The sequence below is a fragment of the Bos indicus genome, chromosome 15, assembly GCF_029378745.1.
Source record: "Bos indicus isolate NIAB-ARS_2022 breed Sahiwal x Tharparkar chromosome 15, NIAB-ARS_B.indTharparkar_mat_pri_1.0, whole genome shotgun sequence".
Classification (NCBI taxonomy): domain Eukaryota; kingdom Metazoa; phylum Chordata; class Mammalia; order Artiodactyla; family Bovidae; genus Bos; species Bos indicus.
The window spans coordinates 49,572,148-49,590,922 of record NC_091774.1 but is presented as its reverse complement, the minus strand read 5'-3'; the positions used below and the strand labels follow the sequence as shown (position 1 = coordinate 49,590,922).

Below are 18,775 nucleotides of genomic sequence, written 5' to 3'. Positions count from 1 at the left end.
AAAGTGAAACTATGTGTAAAAATTGTCTAAAGAATGTCTAGCACAGAGTAATATTTTCTGATGTTTTATCTTTTTAATCTCTCTAACATATTTATTCCTTTTTTTCCCTCTTTCAGCTTGTTAAGAGCTGTCTCTCATTTTCATCTCTTGATCTGACTGAGCAAGTGTTGATTTTATACCTTTACGATGTCACAGCTGTTTCTACTTGGTGGATGGTGTTACCAATAGTGGTAGCAAGCTCTACAGAGAGTTTGCAAGTGAAATCAGCTTTAGAAGCCTGGCCTGAAAAGTGTTTGGAGCAAACATCTCTAGAAATCGGAGAAACCACTTCCTAACTGCTTTACTAAAATCTATTTCTTGCCGTTTTTTTTTTTTTTTTTCCTTAATTCTACCTTCATTTTGGATCAAGCAGAAAGAGCTACCCTATAGTTCAGCCTGACTGTATAAATTGTTTAATTAGATTACAGGTGGGGAGGGGCAAAACCTAATAGTAAAAGGGGAATTTATTTGCAGGACATATCTTTATGTGGGTACTTTTTTCCTCAGGACCTGATGGGGAAGTGTGACATCCATGGTTCTCCTTGTCAGTTAACATTATCTGACTATATTATCAATAGTCTGTTTGTAAGAAATACCTCATTCTTTTATTCTTTTATTCTATTATGAGAAGTCTTTCAAAACTTCTTTATTCCTTGTTCTTTTATTCCTTTGTTCTTTTATGAGAAGTCTTTCAAAACTGTGTTTTCTCTGTTTATGTCTCAGACAAAAGTGCTGAAAGAAGGGAGAAGTACATAACAGACCTACGCTGAAAGTGCCATTTCAGATCTGGGAATAAATACTTCCCAATCAATTTATCATGCACACTCTCAATTCCTCTAAGGTAGAGATCACCACCTTCTTCCTGATTGGAATCCCAGGACTGGAGCATGTTCACACCTTCTTCCTGATTGGAATCCCAGGACTGGAGCATGTTCACGTATGGATCTCTGTCCCCATCTGCCTCATGTACCTGGTGGCCATTCTTGGCAATTGCACCATCCTCTTTGCGATCAGGACAGAGCCCTCACTCCATGCACCCGTGTACTACTTCCTTTCCAAGTTGGCTGTCTCTGACCTGAGACTGTCCCTCTCATCCCTCCCCACTATGCTGCTGGTCTTTGCTCTCAATGCTACAGGAATTTCCCCAAGCGCCTGCTTTGCTCAAGAATTCTTTATCCATGGATTCACAAATCTGGAGTCCCTCAGTGCTCCTGGTCATGACTTTTGTTTGCTTTTTGGCCATCCACAACCCCCTGAGATACAGCTCCATCCTCCCCAATGCCAGAGTGGCCAAAATGGGTCTAGTGTTCCTCATTAAAAGCATGCTCTTAGTGCTTCCATTTCCTTTCACTCTTAAAAGATTGACCTATTGTAGGAAGAGCCTACTTTCTCACTCTTACTGTCTCCATCAAGATGTCATGAAGCTTGCCTGCTCTGACAACAGTTAACTTTTTCTATGGCTTCTTTGTTGCTCTCTGTATGATGACAGACAGCATGTTCATTGCTGTGTTCTATGTATTCATCCTGAAGACTGTGATGGGAACTGGATCCCACAAGGAGCAGCTCAAGGCCCTCAACACCTGTGTCTCCCACATCTGTGCTGTGCTCATCTTCTACATGCCCATCATCGCTTCAGCTTCCATGCACCACTTTGGCAAGCTCAAGTGCCCAGTGGCCGTGATCCTCATTGCTGACATTGTCTTTCTAGTGCCACCTCTGATGAATCCCATTGTCTACTGTGTGAAGACACACAAATTCGTGAGAAGGTTCTAGGGAAATTTGGTCTAAAATAAAGGTATGCGGAAAAGTGAGGCAGGGTCAGCCAGGTTCAGGGAATAAAACAATACCTTTCTAAGCAAAGTATTATGGATGGGTCATTCTTATCTTTCCTAATCATGATTGTAATCAGTACAACAGCATGTGGTCTGGGCATTGAGGTCTGTGAGCTTAGGACTTACACGGGCATTTATAGGTATGTATGGGATAATTTTGTAATATAATTAAAATCATGAACCAATACATGGATGTGGAATTTTAGTTACAGTGTTTACAACACAAGGATGTAAAAATGGAAGTAGAGATTGTTTTCCCTTATAGAGAATGAATATCAGAGGAGCTGGAGTCTAAAAACGTTACTCCAAACCAGTTGCTGATTTTCTTTCCTGCAGCCTTCAGACATGTATTTACTGTGGGGACTCAATTTAAATTCTTGATTTCCCATTTAAATTAAAAAAGTCTGTTTTCAAATATGAGTTGCTTGTATATTTGCTCCCTTTGCTCTTGTTTTTTTTTTTATTTTTTTTAAATTTTACATTGGGTTATAGTTGATTCGGGCTTCCCTTGTGGCTCAGCTGGTAAAGAATCTGCCTGCAATGTGGGAGACCTGGGTTTGATCCCTGGGTTGGGAAAATCCTCTGGAGAAGGGAAAGGCTACCCACTCCAGTATTCTGGCCTGGAGAATTCCATGGACTTTTGTCCATGGGGTCGCAAAGTGTCGGATATGACTGGGTAACTTTCACTTTTCATAGTTGATTCACAATGTGGTGTTAGTTTCAGGTATACAGCCAAGTGATTCAGTTACATATTCTTTTTCAGATACTTTTCCCATTTATGTTAATATAGAATATTGAGTAGTGTTTTTCATGTTATATAGTAGGTCTTTATTAATTATCTCTCTTATATACAGTAGTGTGTATTTTAATCTCAAATTTCTAATTTATTTATCCTCACCACCTTTCCCCTTTGATAACCTAACTCTGTCTTCTAAGTCTGTGAGTCTGTTTTTGTTTTGTAAATAAGTTCATTTGTATCTTTTCATAGATCACACATGTAAGTGGTATCACATGATACTTGCCTTTCTCTATCTGGCTTACTTCACTTAGTATGATAATCTCCAGGTCCATCCATGTTGCTGCAAACTGCATTATTTCACTCTTTCTAACGGCTGAGTAATATCTCACTGTATAAATATACCATATCTTCTTTATGCATTCATCTGTCTATGGACATCTAGGTTGCTCCCATGTCTTGGCTATTGTAAATAGTGCTGTTATGAACATTGGGGTGCATGAATCTCTTTGAGTTGGTGTTTTCTCTGGATATATGCCGAGGAGTGGGATTGCTGGAACATATGGTAACTATCAATTCCTGGGTTGGGAAGATCTCCCGGAGGAGGGCATGGCAATCCACTCCAGTATTCTTGCCTGGAGAATCCCATGGACATAGGAGCCTGCTGGGCTACATTACATAGGGTCTCACAGAGTCAGACACGACTGAAGCAACATAGCAGGCATGCAAGCATGGTAACTATATTTTAGTTTTTTAAGAAACTTCCATACTGTCTTCATAGTGACTGCACCAATTTACATTCCCACTAACAGTATAAGAGGATTCCATTTTCTCTATACCCTTTTGTTGTCTGTAGATTTTTTGATGATGGCTATTCTGACCAGTGTGAGGTGATACCTCATTGTAGTTTAGTTTTGATATACATTTCTCTAATAATCAGTGATGTTGTCTTTGTTCTATTCTTAACCATCAAATAGAGACAAAGTGTCTCAGCAGTAAAGAATCTGCCTGCCAATGCAGGTGACGCAGGAGACATGGGTTTGATTCCTGGATCAGGAAGATCCCCTGGAGGAGGAACTGTCAACTCACCCCAGTATTCTTGCCTGGAAAATCCCACTGACAGAGGAACCTGGTATACTATAATCTATGGGGTCACAGAGAGTCAGACACAGTTGAGCATGCATGCAGCCTTGAACTGACAATAAACTCATAATATTCTTTAAGATAGAGCAGGTTTGTTTTTCTTTTCCTCTAACTTACAACAGGGTTCCAAAAAGCCATATTTACTAAAAGAACAGAGGGGCAGTTCTGCTATTAGTAAGAAATAGGAAAGCTATTAATAGTAGCATGGTAATTTTTAAAGCACTGATAATTCTTAGATGCCTTAAAATATATGTTCTAAAATAATGATTTCAATGCTTTTAGATACTTGGTATTTTGGTATTTGGTATTTGGCATGTTCAATTACACTAAGAATGCTAGAAATAATTTTGAACTAATAGAAAAAATGACATATTAGACATATATTAAGGAATATAAAATAATATTCATGCATATATAGTTGCACTTTTAAAAAGGTAAATTATTTCCTATAAATTATGTCATTTGGTTTTTGTTCATGTTTTACTCACGAGTATTTAGTTGGGGACAAAAATAGAAAGCATAAAATTTAGAATAAGCTAACCAACAATTCAGAGAAGGCAATGGCAACCCACTCCAGTACTCTTGCCTGGAAAAATCCCATGGACAGAGGAGCCTGGTAGGCTGCAGTCTATAGGGTCGCATAGAGTCGGACATGACTGAGAGACTTCACTTTCACTTTTCATTTTTCATGCATTGGAGAAGGAAATGGCAACCCACTCCAGTGTTCTTGCCTGGAGAATCCCAGGGAGGGCAGAGCCTGTTGGGCTGCAGTCTATGAGGTCTCACAGATTCAGACACGACTGAAGCACCCTAGCAGCAACCAACAATTTGTACTGTGCAGTGAGAGAAAATTACTGTTAATAAATTTTTTTTTTTTTTTTTTTTTTTTTTTTTTTTTTTTTCTTCCAATTTTATTTTATTTTTTAAACTTTACATAATTGTATTAGTTTTGCCAAATATCAAAATGAATCCTCCACAGGTATACATGCGCTCCCCATCCCGAACCCTCCTCCCTCCTCCCTCCCCATACCATCCCTCTGGGCCGTCCCAGTGCACCAGCCCCAAGCATCCAGCATCATGCATCGAACCTGGACTGGCAACTCGTTTCCTACATGATATTTTATATGTTTCATTGCCATTCTCCCAAATCTTCCCACCCTCTCCCTCTCCCACAGAGTCCATAAGACTGTTCTATACATCAGTGTCTCTTTAGCTGTCTCGTACACCAGGTTATTGTTACCATCTTTCTAAATTCCATATATATGCGTTAGTATACTGTATTTATGTTTTTCCTTCTGGCTTACTTCACTCTGTACAATAGGCTCCAGTTTCATCCACCTCATTAGAACTGATTCAAATGTATTCTTTTTAATGGCTGAGTAATACTCCATTGTGTATATTTCAATGTTTTACTTCGTGAGTCAAAATCACAAATAATTAATAGTATTGATGTTCCCAAAAAGCATTTGAAGAAGTTGTTCTCAGATGGCTAAATATTACTATAGATTTGATGTCCCCAGGTGAATTTCACTGAGTTCTTGTTAAACAACTGATGTCTCAATGTCTATAGCTTCTTTAGGAAAATGAAGGACAACCTTTTGTACATCCTCCCAGTTTGTACTATTAATTCTCTGAGGACCCTAACAGTTTCCAATTATGTTATGTTTATTAGTTCACATGTCTGCCTCTCTTGTAATTCATTTCTTTAAAATAACTGCACACATCACCCTGATTGGCATATCTCCAGCAGTTATATGGAAATGACATCTGAATAGTAGTCTGACACATTTCTCAACTCTCAACACATTTTATTGCTGAACAACAGCAGTAAAAACTCTTAACAATTCAGAATATGGTAATAAATTTCAGGCATACAGAATATCCGGAATGATAGAAAACCTACTGCCAAAATCATTAAGGAGTAACTATACATTTTAGGTTAATGAAGCTGTCCTAAAAAACAGTTAATGTTCTGTTTAACCACAAGAAAGAGCAAATACATTGTCGTGAAAAACATGAGAAAGAATACTTATTCTCTTTTTAATGTTTACCCTCAACTCAGAAATTCAAATCCTTACAATAACTCAAGTCATAAGATGTCAGTAAACGTTTCTTGATCAGAAGAGTAAATACGTTTCAGTTTGTCACTTTTCCTCAATTACCATACAGGTTTAACGCATTTTCAATCAAGCTCCCAGTAGCATATTTAGAAATTCACCCGCTCTTTGTTCGCTGAACACGCGCAGAGTAAAAATGGTTCTCCGGCAGTTCCCCAGTCGTCTGCTGCGGAACCTTCGCCAAGCCAGGGGGAGGCTACAGCCTGCGCCGTCTTTGCACAGCTACCGGCGTGCAGGCTCCTGATTCTCGAAGGAAGGTCCGAGGCACCACGAGGGAGTTAAAGCGTCCACCGGTGTGTTATTCTTAAAAGAAGGCCTGAGAGCTTGGGAAGCCCGGCCAGGGCAGTACTCCTTCACAGAGATTCCAGGCTAGCCTGGTGACTGAAGGCCTAAGGTTTAGAATTCTCTTGGAGAAGCACTTTTGGGGTGGCTGGGATGTCCAGGTGATGGTTCCTGCCACTTCAGCAACAGGCTGGGACAAGAAGTGGAGAGCAACATGCCTTCTACCTGGGTACTGTGTTTTAGGATTTTGCTGATGCAGAGGATGTCCTACCTGGTGTTGGTCAGATCCTTGGAACTTCACATGTTTCCTGCATGAACCTGTGTGAGCAGCTGTCAAACTCCGGTGGAGAGGGGATGCGCTGATTAGAAGTTTGGGGACCAAAATCAATTAGGTGATCTTTATTAGAAAGATTGCAATAAAATGTTTTAAAGCAAATAAAAATAGGTGGGTCTGAGTAAAAACAAGAGGGTACAGAAAGATTTAGGGATGTGAAAGTGAATGAGCATCAGTTGACATCTAGCTGTATGTACCTCTTTCCAGCTACATTACAAAAAACTAAAATTAGGTTTGTCATATATTGACACCAGTGTTGAGGATTTCTAGATGGAGTACCATAATATTTTTAATATTTGAGGTTTTAATTATACTATTAACACAATCATCGAGTTTTCTTTTTGATGAATTGGTGAAAACATAGGTTGTCTGGGTATATTCTTAGAAGAAGAATAATCCTGGTGGTTGTCAGGAGCTGGGAATGAGGAAGTGAAGAAGTATTTAATGGGTATTGTTTCACTTTTACAAGGTGAAAGAGCTCATGGGGATGGATGGTGGTGATAATTGCTCAGTGTTATGAACATAGTTATTACCACTGAACTGTATGCCTAGAAATGGTAAAGATTTGGGGCGGGATAAATTGGAAGATTGGAATTGATACATACACACCACTAAGTATAAAATAGATAACTAATAAAGACCTGTATAGCACAGGAAATTGAGTGCTCTGTAATAGTCTATAAGAGAAAGAGGATCCCAAAGTGTATGTATAACTGATTCAGTTTACTGTATACTTGAAACTAACACATTGTAAATCAACTATACCCCAATAAAAATTTTTTAATGGTAAAAAAAAGAGAAATTCACCCAATAATTCCAAAAATAGATGTATAAGATTAAACTGAAGAGTATGATAATAATAAATAAAAATTGTAACAAGGCTCTTTATAGTAAGAACTATTACTCAGCTATTAATTCTGTGTAGTTTGGTCAATGAATCAATGGGAAAAACAAGGAAATATAAAAAACACACTTCAATATACCATACCTGATATGAAAACAATATATAATTAAGAAATATCAAAACAATATTGAAATAGGTTGACTATTCAAACAATTATGGTAGAAAAAGTCAGCACCTATTTAAACTACACATGTGTTGGTGATCTTTAATCACACACAAAAATAAGATAAATGAATAAGTATGTTCAAAGCTAACTTTTAAATCTACTTTAATATAAGTAAATAAATTAACCTCTGGATGGGAACAATTTTCTAAAGAAATAAGAAAAATGTAAAAGCTGAAAGGAGAAGTGAAAAGCAATTAGATATTTGAATGGCTTTTAAATCATTACAATTTAGAAGATAATAATATGATATATGCAACGTTCACCATTTACCAGGTACCAGACTTTGGATTAAATATTTACCTGCATTAACTCCATTAATTTTTGCAAGAGCATGGTAGATTTTATGAGTTCCCCCCTGTTATGGGGATTAAGAATTTAAAGCTTTGAGCAGTTAGCTTATCCAGGGACACAGAACTATGGTGTTAGAAACTTGAAGCTACCCCAGGCAGTGTGTTTCCAGAGCTTACAAACTAACCCATTCAATTTAACAATTCACATTCTATGTGTGGTCAAATACGTATTTATAAGAATATATTTTGAGAATTATTTTCTATGATAAAAATACTATAAAATACTGAAATGTTAAATAATAGGAAGTATAATATAAACCATGATATACAACTAATATTAAATATTATTCACCCATACAACACAGCAGTCAGAACTAAGCGGTATTTGCTAAACACTAAATTAGATGTTTAGGATTAAATGAAAATAAAACATAGGCCTACTCTCAAGCTTATAGTCTGGTGGTAGGGAGAACAAACAGTTAAATTCACTGAGTAAAGTACGGTAAGTTTAAGCATGAATGTAAGAAAGCACAAATAAAAGAATGGCAGTTTGCCTTTTTTAGTGAAGAATCAGAGGAAAGCTTCCTAAAGGAAGTTAATCTAATATAAAATATGATTTAATGGAGAATAGTGAGTAACATCAGGCAAATCTACAAGTAGAAATATATGTTGAAATATACACTACTACCCTGGTTCATAAATATATGTTGTGTGTGTACTACATTGGCTTATTAAAAAGAGTTTAGGTCATAGACCATATAATATTTCTCAATGGTAGAATTGTGAATGATTTTTGTTATCTTTTAAATACTTTTCTGTATTTCCCAACACATTCACAAAAGTTTAATTATATATAAATATACATATATATGACATTTATAATTTTTTAAGAAAATCCCAAATATATTAAATGCATTGCTTGAAATAACACCAAAATGCAAAGTCATCTACTAATACCAACTACTATAGAGTACACTGATAAAAGTGTTTCAACACTGAGCAGGCAATTTTGGTACTGAGCAATTGAATTTTGACTTGAATATGAAAAGTACCTTCGGAGGAATGAAAGATTAACACATATAGCAGACTGCTTTATATACTGACCATCATAAAACTGGAAGAACGATTACACATTTCTATAATTGCTCACCTAAAACATTCAGAACTCAGAATTTTTTATACTTTAGAAAGGCCCTGTAACACTTGGGGCCTTATCCTGTATTCTAACATAGTTATATTACTGAAGTGAAATGTGTTAATATTCACACAATTGAAACAAATAATGTCCATAAGTATATTCACAACAGTTCATATTAGCATGGTTGTTTGCTGCTAATGCATTTGGGTATCAAACATGAAAATTTTTAATATGTATATATATATGTATTTTTCGAGTTGTTTTTAAATATATGAATTGTGAAGTGTTGCGGATCTACAAAAAAAAAAAAAAGGAAAAAAAAACTTAGAAATCTCTTCCAAAGAAGCAATTAAAAAGCCATTGATATTGGTAAGAACTGGTGAAGGAATGTTTGGATGGTTAGCTTAGGGTGTGGTGTGGGCTGTCTGCTCTGCCACAGGATGGTTTCAGAGTGATAATCTCTGCTGTAGTGTGATGCTCATTAAAGAAAAATATTTTTCTTTCTTGTTTCATAGTTCTTCATTTCCACCAGCCTTTCATAGCTGCTATACAAGCCCTCTTTCTTCTCTAGGCGGAGTAATGTCTGGACTCAAAAACATAAATATTGAAAAACATTGTTTGGTATTTTACATCATTCCCTGGAGTCCTCAAAGAGTACTGTGTAACTTCATCTAGAGCATGCCCAGTTTTGTGACAGTTTTTCTGCCTCACCCCATTCCTACAATTCTTACCTAAATTCACAAAATTCTCTTACTTAAGTCTCCTTCCTTAAGTTTTTTTTTTTTTTTTTTTTTTTATTCTGGGCTTACTAATAGGCTGCCTGACTAATAAAAATCTCTTCCATTATTAATCCTTTTTTTCTATGATGAGGTATAGATATTTTATGTCTATACCTTGGGACTATTGAACTTTTACATAATAGTTATATTCTATCCCATTGAAGGGGTTATAACCAAAGAGACATTTGGCAGCAACATGAAGATGCAACATTGAAATCTGAAATACTGAATTGTGGTATGATGAAATATAAAGGTTTCCCACAAAATGCCCAAGGCCAAAATAGCTTCTTTGCTGTGATGCTGGTCTTGGAGTCTAAAAAAACAAATGTTATTTCCATTTGCACTACTTTCTGCATGTTCATACATTGATTTTTCTCCATGTAAAATACTGGCTTCAGGCATACACGTTTGTGTGACATTTAAGTGATTCCAGTGAGATATCAAAAAAAATCTTAATATTCTGTATAAAAAGGAATCATACAGATAATATTTACTATAAACAATACATGGATATCATTGCTTACGGTTAGAGAAAAGCGGGTTGGGGTTTGGGCAAAGCAGAATTACAGGGTTGTTAGTGCTTGAGCTAAACAGAAAGCTGAGGCAAACATACCAGAATTTGGGAGTGGGGTTCCCTGTCTGGTTTTCCAGGCAAGAATACCAGAGTGGGTTGCTATTTTGTTCTCCAGTGGACCACGGGTTGTCAGAACTCTTCACTGGGACCCGTCCATCTTGGATGGCTCTGTGCAGCCTGGCTCATAACTTCATTGAGTTATGCAAGCCCCATCACCACGACAACGCTGTGATCCATGAAGTTACAATACTTGGGCCACCTGATGCAAAGAACTGACTCATTGAAAAAGACCCGGATTATGGGGGGAAATGAAGGTAAAAGGAGAAGGGGATGGCAGACGGTGAGATGATTAGATAACATTACTGAATCAATGGACATGAATTTGAGCAAACTCTGAGAGATAGGGGACTTCAGAGGAGCCAGGCATGCTGCAGTCCATGGAGTCACAAAGAGTCAGACACAACTTAAGATTAAACAACAACTCCCCGTCTACTAGAAATAGGAAGCTGGCTTAGAGGGAGGAGATAAGTGGCTTAGATCAGAGTGTCTGTTTGGTCCATTGAGCTTACACGTGAATTTCTGAGTGGAATTAAGATTTCATAACCCTTTGTGTGAAACAAAAGTTGGGAGAATTCTCTCAATATCCTGTCAACTCTATACTGAGGTTCAATTCAGTTCAGTCGCACAGTCGTGTCCGACTCTTTGCAACCCCATGAATTGCAGCAAGCCAGGCCTCCCTGTCCAACACCAACTCCCGGAGTTGACTCAGACTCACATCCATCAGGTAGGTGATGCCATCCAGCCATCTCATCCTCTGTGGTCCCCTTTTCCTCCTGTCTTCATTCCCTCCCAGCATCAGAGTCTTTTCCAATGAGTCAACTCTTCGCATGAGGTGGCCAAAGTATTGGAGTTTCAGCTTTAGCATCATTCCTTCCAAAGAACACCCAGGATTGATCTCCTTTATAATGGACTGGTTGGATCTTCTTGCAGTCCAAGGGACTCTCAAGAGTCTTCTCCAACACCACAGTTCAAAAGCACCAATTCTTCAGTGCTCAGCTTTCTTCACAGTCCAACTCTCACATCCATACATGACTACTGGAAAACCACAGCCCTGACTAGACGGACCTTTGTTGGCAAAGTAATGTCTCTGCTTTTCAATATGCTATCTAGGTTGGTCCTAACTTCCCTTCCAAGGAGTAAGCATCTTTTAATTTCATGGCTGCAGTCACCATCTGCAGTGATTTTGGAGCCCCCCAAAATAAAGTCTGACACTGTTTCCACTGTTTCCCCATCTATTTCCCATGACGTGATGGGACCAGATGCCATGATCTTAGTTTTCTGAATGTTAAGCTTTAAGCCAACTTTTTCACTCTCCTCTTTCATTTTCATCAAGAGGCTCCTTAGTTCTTCTTCACTCTCTGCCATAAGGGTGGTGCAATCTGTATATCTGAGGTTATTGATATTTCTTCTGGCAATCTTGCTTCCAGCTTGTGCTTCTTCCAGCCCAGCGTTTCTCATGATGTACTCTGCATAGAAGTTAACTAAGCAGGGTGACAATATACAGCCTTGCTCCTTTACTTTTTCACAAAATAAATATTGTTAATAGAGGTAACCCACATGTGTCATATCAAAAAGTATCAAAACCACTGTGCACTTCTATGGTAACAAGTACACAAAAAGGTCAAGGAGCCTAACAGTTAGGGAGAAAATTAACAACTCAAGAAACCAAAGTGAATAGAGAGAAGTTTCACTCCTGAGGTACAGTAGATACTGAAGAGGGGCATAGAATCAGAATCAGAACTATATTAAACTGTCAAGGCAGTGGGAAAATAATAAAAGGCAATGTGTGATTTTATAAATTGCACTCATTGGAGTTGTAACAAATCAGAACTTGGAAAGTTTCATTTTTGTTAAGGAGGAAAAAGATTAAAGGGAAAAAACAAAAAGAGAAATTCAGGGCATGTATCCAGAAGGAGGCAGTGGTCTCTGGAGGTGATTTAGGAAATGAAGCCAGTGTACAATAATTACCTAGGTTTAAATTACAAATTTCTATGTGTGAACCTTTGCACACACATGTAACTCTTCTGTTTACCAGCTCAACCAAAAATCTTCAATTACCACTGGGAAATTTGACCACAGAAATAAATGGTTTTGTTCAGTGAATGAAAAATAAAATTATTTTCATTTATTTTTGTCCTTAGAATTATCATTTTTAAGCAGATAATTAAATTGTTTGACTGAATGGATGAAGATGACTTCACTCTGTGTGTGTTTAGTCTTTCTGTGCTTTTATTATGCACAAAAGTCCACATAGTGGTTTTAAATGTTTGAAGGCTGTGCTGTGCTTAGTCACTCAGTCATGTCTGACTCTTTGCCACCCCATGGACTCTAGCCCGCCAGGCTCCTCTGTCCGTGGGAATTCTCCAGGAAAGAATACTGGAGTGGGTTGACATGCCCTCCTCCAAGGGATCTTTCTAACCCAGGGATCAAACCTAGGTCTCCCACACTGCAGGCAGATTCTTTACCAACTGAGCTACCAGGGAAGCCCCAAATGTTTGAGGGACTAATACACAATTATTTTGGTTTTTAATATTGTTTATTTGTTTGAACTCTTTGATAAATTTAGGGGATTCTCATCTTCCTACTCCTATAATTTTACTGAAATTGTCTTAGTAACTACAGTGCCTGAGGATGACATGGATATAAATCCCTCTCTTACTTAAATATACTTTATGTACTGACAATTTCTCCCCTTCAGTCCCATGATCCTCTAAGACCCCTCACATTACGGCTCCATGAACATTTAGTTTGAAGTAGCTGGAGCATAGCCTGGCGGATCGTCCTGGTCTTCAAGCTGTAAATGATAGGGTTCACTACAGGTGGTAAGAGCAAATACACATTGGCCAAAATACTACAGATCACCCTCGGAGTAGAGCTAAGGAGGCGATGTGTAAAGGACAGGCTGATCATTGGCACATAGAAAATAGTGACAGCACAGATGTGACACACACAAGTGTTGAGAGCTTTCTTTTGCTTCTTGGGGGCCATGATGCTCAGGACAGCACGGATTATCAGGACATAGGAGACAAGAATGAACATTAAGTCAGTACCAGTCATGTAGAGCTGAAGAAACAAGCCCAAAAAGCTGTTGATCCAGGGGTTGGAATATGTATCTCTGATTATATCTGGGTGGTAACAAAATGGATGGGAAAGCTCCTTTCTTTCCTGGAAAGATATAGTCTTCAAGGCTAGAAGCATGGGAAAGATGAAAATTAGTTGTCGTACGCAAATGAATAGTCCGATCACCATGATCATCATGTCTTTGAGGACAGTGGCATATTTCAGTGGGTTACAGATAGCCATGAAGCGGTCAAAAGCCATAATTGCCAGCACTGAGGACTCCAGGAAGGAGAAAGCATGTACAAAGAACATTTGAATGAGGCAAGCTTTAAAGCTGATTTCCTGGGCATGAAACCAGAGAACCCCAAGCACAGTGGGGAGGGTCGTGATGGTCAGACACAAATCAGCAGCTGACAGCATAGAGAGGAAATAGTACATGGGCTTGTGGAGACGCTGCTTAACAAAGATGACAAACAGGATCATAGTATTTCCCAAGAGAGCAATGATGTAGAGACAGCAGACAGGGATGGAGATCCAGACATGAGCGAGTTCCAGCCCAGGGAATGCAGTGAGGAGGAAGGTTGAAGGGGAGGATGTGGTGTTATTGAAAATCATCATGGTGGGTTGAGGACATGCCCTGAAAAAAGAGATAACAATAATAGTATCTGTCATATTGATCCTTTTTCAAGCACTAACTCTTCTATAAACTCTTCCCAAATTACACTTGTCTCTGTATTCAAAACCTCTAATTTAATCATGATACCTATCACATAATTCTACAGTATCTTAAATTTTTCTTATCAGACTTGGTCCTGTTTTTCTTTCTCTACCATCTCCCAATTAAAACCATCAGTCTCTCTAGGTTCATCCCACCCTATTGCCCAGACCAGCCCTGACTTGAAGTAGGAAATACTTATAGACATGTCACACACATGCACACACACCAACAAAACAGCAACTGTGATTACAACTGTTGGGTCTTAGTATTAAATCTCCAAGCTGGGACTTCTCTGGTGGTCCAGCAGTTAAGACTATGAGCTTCTGCTGCAGGAACAATGGGTTCCATTCCTGGTTGGGGAGCTAAGATCCCACATGCTGTGTGGTGCACTCAAGAAAAAAAGTCTCCAAGCTATATGAGTTGTTATAGAAATAATGGAGAAGTGCTTAAGGGCACTTCTTAAGGGCATCTGTGAAAGCATACTTCATAATGCTCTTGATGGAAGATGGGCTAGGATTTTATATCCAGAAATACCCTTGTACCTGAGTTATTAGCCATTCTTTCCTAGTGGACTCTATTAGAAATGTCCTTTAGGTATCAGAGCTTCTTTATTTATTTTCCTTTAATGGAGTAGCTTCCTTAATTCCTCTCTCCTCTACTCCACATCATCTGTGCTCTAATTCTGTTTCTCTGAATCCTGTTCCTGGTCTATTGAAATAAAAAGACCTTGTCTTCCTTTTCTCTAATCTTACACTTTAGTACTTCTTTCTACTCCTTCCCATAGGTCTCTAACATGTAACTTGTAACCAACTCACTGTGAGTAGATTGCCCTAATGAATCCTGTGAAAAATTTCAAATCATATTCTAGAATACATGATTTCAAGAATCCTAATCTAGGGATAGTGGGTAAGGCTAGACAAAATACTTGTATAAAAAAAATGTGAGAGGCCCTCCACAAAATGAAATGAATGACTGTAAAAAGCATTAATGGAATGGGAGTAGGGACTAAGAGCTTAAAGAGAGACACTCAGAGATAGACAGGATGAGGTGCTATCATAAACTGGAATATCTGGTAGTTCGCTGAGTGAGAAAGCCCATAGAATAATAGCTGCACACACACACACACACACACACAGATGATGTCAGAAGGGAGGCAGAATCTGTAATTGATATTTAAGACAAGCATTGCAATTCTATTTAGGACTGTTTCAATAAGCTCTAATGTCATTGCTCATTTTAATTTTTCACTTGGGACATTTAGTTATCAAGAAAAAACAAAAAGGAATGATATTCCTAGCCTAACCATTGTGTAGATACAGCCAATCATAATATTCTTACTCTTATTTTTCACTAGTCTAGGCTTTCTGCCCCAGTGACAGAATAGATACAAGGAATTTGTGAGTAACAGATCCTTCCAGTTGTTTTATAAAGATAAATGAGGGATTGCTGGTTATTTTCTTCCCATCCTTCAATCTACTCTAGATGGTTACAGATAAAATTACTTGTTACACCAAAGGAAAAAATTAATTGCTTTTTCTGCTATAATATTTCGTATTGTTATATTATAGTTGATTGAGAATAAAACACAAAGAATCAGGAAGACTAGTGACAACTTCTTTTCAATTTGATAAGCAAAGATACTAAAAGTGAATTCCTTTTCTGTGATAACCATCCTGGAATCTCTCTGCAATAAAGGGGCTCGATCTACTGACTGTCTTTCAACAGTGCTTTACACATGCTTTTTTATTACATTAGTATTCTATTGGTTGATCACATTTCTTTCTTCCTCTAAAATTCTGGCTCTCTGGATATAAAACATATGTGTTCATCTTTATATTTTCTCCAGAGACAAAGCATGGTGATAAAAGTTCAGATAAACTAGTTTTTATTAGATGTATTAACAGGTGGATAGATAGATAACAGAGAGGTAGATAAAGACTAGATGAGAGAAATACAAATTGAGACTGGAAGTTTTGAGGGCAAATTGTTTCCGTAGATATGGAGAGCATAAGGAAAGTAATTATCCTCTTATTGATTGGGAGAAGAAGGAGGGTAAGTTAAGAGAAAAGGAAAAGAATTAAAGTATTTTATATGTGTCACCATTTGCTAGCCAATTTATATGTAATTTTATATAATACCAGGAAAAATTGATACAGATGTTTATTCTTCTATTTTAGAGAAAGGAAATAAAACTGACAAGGTAAAATTGTACATACACATTCAAAATTCAAAGCCAAATTTACTAACTGCAAAATCCATTAAACCATTTTTTATTAAACCATAGACCATTCGAGAAACCATGCTTATGAGAGAAGTTAAACAGTTGAACACTGTGATATTCTTCCTTAAAAATGAAAGAACAGTTTCTATTATATACTAGTATGTGACTTAGAGGAATTATAGAGATGAGAAATAAGTAAAACACAGAACAATGTCTTTATGGCTTATTTAAAGAATATTTGTGGAGTCAATCAGTATAAAAATATGCATGGATGTCCACATATATTTGTATTGTGTATACCTCCATGTGCTCGTGGATGTAGAGAGGAGTTTTAGAATGGGAATGTCATCAAAACATGACCAAAAATCAGACATCAATTATCTTCTCTTATTTGAAATATACCTCATAAAGGATAAAAAGATAATATGGGATGATATGAGGGGTTAGGAGGAAAGGAGATTCATTTCAGTTCATGATGCTACTGGAAAAATTGTTTCCAATGGGATAGGGATATGGAGGAAGGAGAAGCCTTTCTCTCCAGCTCACGTAAGCCCATGCACTCTGGAACAAGTTATAGGACAAAGCTCAGTGCCTAGTTTTGTCAAGATTTTCTCCCTACTACCTACTAACGAGCAGAGTAGGTAGTGCTTTATAGCACCAGTTGTCGACCTGACAGGTCAGGCAGAAGGTAACATCTATCAATTCACATACAGAAAGCTAGATTCAATGACTTGGATAAGATCCACCCAACTAAATAATGTAGTGATCCAAAGGACAGCATCACTGCTTACTGGCATGAGTAAAGTATAGATCAATCCCCACCTTTTTCCATTCATTTCTCGACACTGAAATCTATTCTTTCCACAATCTGGAACCCTGTCACGACAGACCCAGGCCATATTAACCTGAAACTTCGCCTCCACTTCTCTGTACCACTTTATGGTTGGATCTTACATTTGACTCAATAATGAGGTATGGTTGATATCGATCGGTAAGTTACATATGCAAGCACCATCTCCTTTTTTTTGCCTCGAGTGTGAGTTTCTTAAACTCACACTTAAACCTTTCGAGTGTGAGGTTTGGAAATGCCTGATTTTCTTCTCTTAGTGCCAGCTACATAAATGAGGATATGGAATAACACAAATCTTTAATTATTGTTGACTGATTTCTAAATGATCGTGACCACAGGCAGAGAGTTATGAGTTCTATCCCTTTTTCTCTTCCTTCCTCCCATTCCCTCATGTCCTTCATTTTCCTGTCGCAATTTCTTCAAGGCTCCATCACACCCCTCTGTTTCTTCATCCTACTTTATTTTATAGTTTCCATCACTTCACTGATCTTCTCTTTCCCTCTTTCTCCTAGCATTTCTCACTTTTTAATCCCTTCCCTTCTGTTCCAACCCACTAATGTATTCTTACCTGCTCAAGTCATCAGGGTATAGCACCAACTTCTCTTAAGTCCCACCAGGGAGCAGGGACTAAGCCAGCTCCCAATAGTGGGGGCTTTATAGGAAGATTAGTAGAGTCACCAGGCAACAGAGGGCTGCTGGTTGGATCAAGAGTTATGGCGCCCATAAGACTATGTTTCTCTCCAACAGCTCAGACACATCTCCCTGACATGCTTCCAACCCTGCTCCCAGGCCCAGGCAAATTCCATATATCAGGGGCTGTAAGCACAGCCCTGGCCCTGGGGGCTGACAGTAATGGGTGTCTTCAAAATCTGCCTGCCTGGGTCAGAAAACTGCAACCATTCCTCTTCACCCTGCCTTAGGCTACAGATTCTTAGCCCGGGATGCTCCCTGATGTCAGAGCAGGCTCAGGAGAGTGCAGAGAGAGTAATCCCTATGTTCTCAGCTCCAGTGTGTACTCTTTCTAACAAATCTTGTTGTCCTCCTTGTCATTCCTGTGTTCCTCCTCTTACTCAGGATCCCTTTCTAAGAAGCCATCTTATTATCTGAATCACATCTGCAGCCCACCTACCATTCTAGGCATAATTAAACTAGCATTTGATGAGCTCATAACACTTGCCAAAAATAATGCTAACACTTGAAACACATTGTTGTATTTATTTATTATCTTGCTTATGGGTCAAGTATTATTCTTCATTATTCCACAGTTGATGAAATTGAAACTCAAAGAGGTTTTGAATAACTATAAAAGCTAGCTAGTTACAGAATCGGTATTCACCCATGTCTATCTTACTCTAAAGCTGTTAATCTTAAACAATATGTTATACTGTCTTCTCTGGTCAACCGCTTCCACTGACATTTCAGAAAATGTGATTGTAATACATGGTTCTTGTTCTATCCATTCTATAGATTGCTTGATTCTCAACTATGTGCTTATAGTTCATTTTAGCCTAATTTTGACAAGAATCTGTCTC

The 18,775-nt window shown here is 38.0% G+C and overlaps 1 protein-coding gene and 1 pseudogene across 1 annotated transcript; one reads left to right on the top strand and one right to left on the bottom strand.

The window, feature by feature from the left end:
* Positions 1–940: 940 nt before the first annotated feature.
* On the top strand, positions 941–1,991 carry LOC109569433 (olfactory receptor 51A7-like; annotated as a pseudogene).
* Positions 1,992–13,088: 11,097 nt separating this feature from the next.
* On the bottom strand, positions 13,089–14,093 carry LOC109569495 (olfactory receptor 51T1-like). Its single transcript, XM_019974858.2, has one exon. The coding sequence runs from the start codon at positions 14,070–14,072 to the stop codon at positions 13,089–13,091; it is 984 nt and encodes a 327-aa protein (XP_019830417.2). The 5' UTR covers positions 14,073–14,093.
* Between the last annotated feature and the right edge of the window lie 4,682 nt (positions 14,094–18,775).